The sequence below is a fragment of the Triticum urartu genome, chromosome 6A (genome assembly GCF_056163025.1).
Source record: "Triticum urartu cultivar PI428250 chromosome 6A, HENAU_Tu73, whole genome shotgun sequence".
In the NCBI taxonomy this organism is placed as follows: Eukaryota; Viridiplantae; Streptophyta; class Magnoliopsida; order Poales; family Poaceae; genus Triticum; species Triticum urartu.
This window is the reverse complement of record NC_141878.1, coordinates 285,796,123-285,801,096: the sequence shown is the minus strand read 5'-3', so window position 1 is coordinate 285,801,096 and position 4,974 is coordinate 285,796,123. Positions and strand designations below refer to the sequence as shown.

The 4,974-nt window shown below is 51.7% G+C and overlaps 1 protein-coding gene across 1 annotated transcript; it reads left to right on the top strand.

Annotated features, from left to right (window-relative positions):
• Positions 1–1,927: 1,927 nt before the first annotated feature.
• On the top strand, positions 1,928–4,238 carry LOC147965017 (uncharacterized). Its single transcript, XM_087530247.1, has 3 exons — positions 1,928–2,122; positions 2,251–3,101; positions 3,560–4,238. Exons 1-3 carry the CDS (start codon positions 1,928–1,930, stop codon positions 4,236–4,238), a joined length of 1,725 nt encoding a protein of 574 aa, XP_087386373.1.
• Positions 4,239–4,974: the final 736 nt, after the last annotated feature.

Below are 4,974 nucleotides of genomic sequence, written 5' to 3'. Positions count from 1 at the left end.
GACAATGGCCCGAGCCGCTGGCTGTACCGAAGGGGCCACCCCCATGGTGCAATCCCCTCTGGAGCAACCAGCGTAGGGGCCGCAGGCGGAGCCACACGACCAAGAACCCGACAATGTATCTATGGCTTCATCTGATCCTCGAGCACGTCGAGACCAGCGACGAGTCCTAGAAGACAGGCAGAGGGAAGACATGCGCGTCACTATCAAACGACGCCGCGAAACCCGCCACCAGTCTGATAGGCGCAACAGCCCCAACATTGACAAGCCCATGCCCGGTGAAGGTGGGTACCTGCCTTTCGAGCTTGGGTGCCCCGCCTTCACTCGCGAGCTACGGCAAGTCCATTGGCCATCTACTCGCATGTCCAAGTTGTAAATACCAGAGAAATATGATGGAAGATTGAACCCGACAGAGTTCTTGAGCATCTACACCATCGATGTTCAAGCTGCCGGGGGAAGAGACAAGAAGGTATACACCAACTACTTCCCTTTGCCACTCAAGGCACACGTGAGGTGATGGCTGATGCACTTGCCAGAGAATTCCATCTCGACCTGTGCTGACCTGTGCCATGAGTTTGTTGGGGCCTTCACGGGCGGCCATCAATAACCAGGGCGGACCAGCGACTTGTAGCTCCTCCCACAAAAGGAAGGAGCAAGTTTGCGGAAGTACATGCAGAGGTTCAGCCGGGTGCACAGGAACATTCCAGATATCCACCCGGCATTTGTGATAGCTGCTTTCCAGTCCAACGTGCACAACCGCAGGATACGTTCTAAAATGAACATCCGGTTGCCCAAGACTCTGAATGAGCTATACACTCCAGTGGAGAAGTGTGCCCGAGTAGAAGAGCGAAGGAGACTCCTCAGTGAAGAAGATGGCATTGACATTGACTCAGCAGATGACGATGACGCCGCCAATCAAAAGAAGAAGAATAACAAGAACAAGAAACACAACAAGAAACATAAGGACAAAGTAGTGCTAGCTGTTGAAGGGTTGAGCACCCTAAGTACTAGCAAGAAGGCTAAGGCTGAGGCTCCCGGGAAGGAAGTTGCCGCGTGCACTAATTGCCGGGAAGCCGCGGCTACCGAGAAGGCCGGGGAGGCTGAAGGGCCGTACTGCAAGATCCATCGGACCAAGGGACACGATCTTCAGGAGTGTCATCAGGTTGAACAACTCGTCAAGAAGCAGAGGGCCGAGTACGAGAAGCGTGACAAGGAGAAAGACCAAGATGGCGTTAGCGGGAAATGCCGGAGTGGCAGAGGAGGTCGCCCCGGCAAGGCCCATCAGTATCAAGGGAAACCTACCAGAGGCCGTGTGAAGAAGGAATGCGATGGCGAGAGTGATGAGGGAGATGAAGAGGAAACCAGCGAGCAAGAGTTCCAGAAAGCACTGATGCCCTATGCATTGACGGAGGTGCATCCTTGCACTCCTCTCACCAGCAGCTTAAACAGTGGGCGCGTGAAGTCACTGTCGTGGAGCCAGCGGTAGATTCTCGGAAGCCTCTCAAGTGGTCCCGCATGCCCATCATCTTTGATGAGGGGGATCACCCTGACCGCACCATCGCGGTAGGGTGTTTGCCGTTGTTGGTCTCACCAACGATCCGCAACCTCAAGGTCACAAAGATGTTGGTTGACGGCGGGGCCGGGTTGAATCTGATTTCTCCCAGGGTTATCAGCAAACTCCATATAGCAGATGAAGAGCTCAAGGTTATTGGTACTTTCCAAGGGATTAACCCCGGCAGGAGTGGTCCTAAGGTGAATATCACACTGCTGGCAACGTTCAGGGGGGGAGTTAAACAATCGGACTGAGAAGATTGTGTTTCTTGTGGTTGTCCTCCCCCTGCCATACAATGGAATCCTTGGTCACCCAAACCTGGCAAAATTCATGGAGGCATCCCACTATGCCTACAACATTCTGAAGATGCCAGGTCCAATGGGCATCATTTCCATTCCATCAGACAAGAAATACGCAATCATATGCATGGACAAGATGTACCAAGAAGCAGTCGTTGCAGAGGCCGCGGAAGCTACTGCTCCTGCTAAGGAAAGCAAGAAAGGTAAGAAAGCTAGGAAGGTTGCCAACAAGGATTCCCGGAAGCGCACTTCTTCGGAGTGCGCTGCGCCGTTGGTGACTTGCCGGAGAATTCCAATAGCAAGAGATCGAAGGCTGCTGCACCCACTGTGAAGAAAGTCCCGACAGGACTAGCTGGTGCCGATGGTACATTGACTATCAGTGCCACCCTTGACGAAAAATAGGAAAGTGCGCTCATTGCCTTCCTGCAGGCGAATGTCTATGTGTTTTCTTGGCAACCATCTGACATCCCCGGTGTTCCCAGGGAGGTAATCGAGCACCACCTAGTTGTTTGCCCACATGCCCGGCCCGTCAACAGAAGGTCCGGAAGCAAGCTTTGGAGAGGAAACAGTTTAGCTGAAGAGATCAAGAAACTTACGGCAACTGGTTTGGTAAGAGGAGTATTGCATCCAACATGGTTAGCAAATCCAGTGGTGGCGTGCAAGCCGAATGGGAAATCTAGGCTTGGCATAGGTTTCACAGATCTGAATAAAGCATGCCCGAAGGACCCATTCCCCTTGCCACGCATCGACCAAATTGTGGATTCCACCTCCGGGTGTGACCTGCTTTCCTTCCTGGATGCCTACTCTAGATACCACCAGATTTTCATGTCCAACGAGGATGAAGAGAAGACTGCATTCATAAACCCATGCGGCACGTATTGTTTTGTATGGATGCCCTTTGGGTCAAAGAGAGATGGATCCACTTTTGTGAGAGCAGTACAGACTAGCTTTGAGTCCCAGCTACACAGAAATATTGAAGCCTACATGTATGATATAGTGGTCAAAACCAAGGACAGATTGACTCTCATTCAGGACTTGGAAGAGACCTTTGCAAATCTGTGCAAGCTCAACTTGAAGCTGAACCCGGAGAAGTGTGTGTTTGGCGTTCCTTCCGGCAAGCTACTTGGATTCTTCGTGTCCCACCGGGGGATAGAGGCCAAACCCGACAAGATCAAGGTGATTGAGCAAATTCAAGCACCCAAGACAGTTAAAGACGTGAGGCGTCTGACTCAACGTGTTGCCGCGCTGAGCAGGTTCATTTCCACGTCCACCGAGCGTGCCCTTCTGTTCTTCAAAATCTTGAAGAAGGCGGGGCCCATGGAGTGGACTCCGGAGGCAAACGTTGCGCTACAAAATTTGAAGACCTATGTTTCCTCTGTTCCCACCTTAGTCGCTCCTAAACCACAAGAGCCGTTGCTGCTATACTTAGCAGCGACCAATCAAGTGGTTAGTGCAACGCTGGTGGCACGGCGGGAGGTGGATGAAGCGGCAGCCGCAACCGCCGCCCCCTCTTGTGAGGAAAGTGGACACATACCGGCAAGGTCTGCTGCAGATAAAAAAAAGAGCGGGGCAATGGTGACAGTTCCAAGGTTGCGGCAAGGAAGAAGGTGGTGCAGCGGCCAGTGTACTTCATCAGCTCCCTGCTACTGGGGGCTAGGTCAAGGTACTCTGGCATGCAAAAGTTGATTTTTGGCCTCATCATGGCCTCAAGGAAACGGTGCCAGTACTTCCAAGCCCACGAGATCACGGTTGTCACCCGCTTCCCCTTGCAACACATACTGAGGAACCCTGAGGCCACCGGCAGAATGGAATGGGCTTCAGAGTTTTCCACCTTTGGTTTGAGGTTTGAGAGCACGTCAACTATTCAGAGCAGAGCACTAGCAGAGTTCGTTGCGGAGTGGACGCCTACCCCTGACAAAGAAGAGCTGGAGATAATTATCCTTGGTAAGGAAGCGCCCCAAGTATGGATCATGTACTTTGATGGTGCCTTCTCCCTACAAGGTGCAGGAGCTAGCGTGCTTCTCGTTGCTCCCACTGGGGAGCACCTCAAGTACGTCATTCAAATGCACTTCCCCCAGGAGAAGGCTACCATCAACATTGCAGAATATGAAGGACTCATTGCCGGGCTCAGGATTGCAACAGAACTGGGAATCAAGAAGTTGATCATCCGTGGAGATTCGAAACTTGTGGTAAGGCAAGTAACCAAGGATTATCAAAGTCCATTGATGGAGGCATACGTCAAGGAAGTGAGAAAGTTGGAGGAGCGCTTTGATGGATTGCAAACAGAGCACATACCACATGCGGAAAACAGCATTGCTGATCATCTATCAAAGTGTGCTGCGCAAAAACTCCCTGTGGAACCAGGGACTTTTGTTCTCCATCTGACTTAACCCTCCGTATCCCCGGCAACAGTGGCCAGAAAGAGGAGGATACTAGACTTCGACAAGCCTCTCCCGGCAGAGCTTCCCGAAGCCCCCAACAAAGAGCTTGGCAGGAACAACTCCCCTTCGATCGGTGAGCTACACCCTCCCACCAAACTACCAATCTTTGCGGTTGAGGCATGCACTCCCGTGAATGAGGAGGTGCCACTAATCCTCATTGTCGAGTCTCTTGCTCCAACTTGGGCACATCACATAGTCCATTTCCTCCAAACAGGAGAATTTCCCAAAGAGAAAGAAGAAGCTGAAAGAATAGCCTGAAGGGCCAGTATGTATCAGTTTGTTCATGACATGCTATACAGAAGATGGCCCAATGGTGTGAAATTGAAGTGCATTTGCCGGGAAGAAGGAAAGGAACTACTGGCGAAGATACACAAGGGTATGTGTGGCTCCCATATTAGACCAAGGGCCTTGGTTGGAGAAGCTTTCCGGCAAGGTTTCTACTAGCCCACGGCCCTCCAAGATGCAATTGAGCTAGTCACCAAGTGTGAAGGCTGCCAGTTCCATTCCAAGAATATCCATCAGCATACTCAAGCTCTCCAAACAACCCCTTTATCAAGGGCATTTTCAGTCTTGGGGCTTGACATCTTGGGCCCCTTCCCCCGTGCTACCAGGGGCTTTGAATTCTTGTATGTTGCAATCAACAAGTTTACAAAGTGGCCGGAATTGAAGCCCGTGAGGAAGGTGA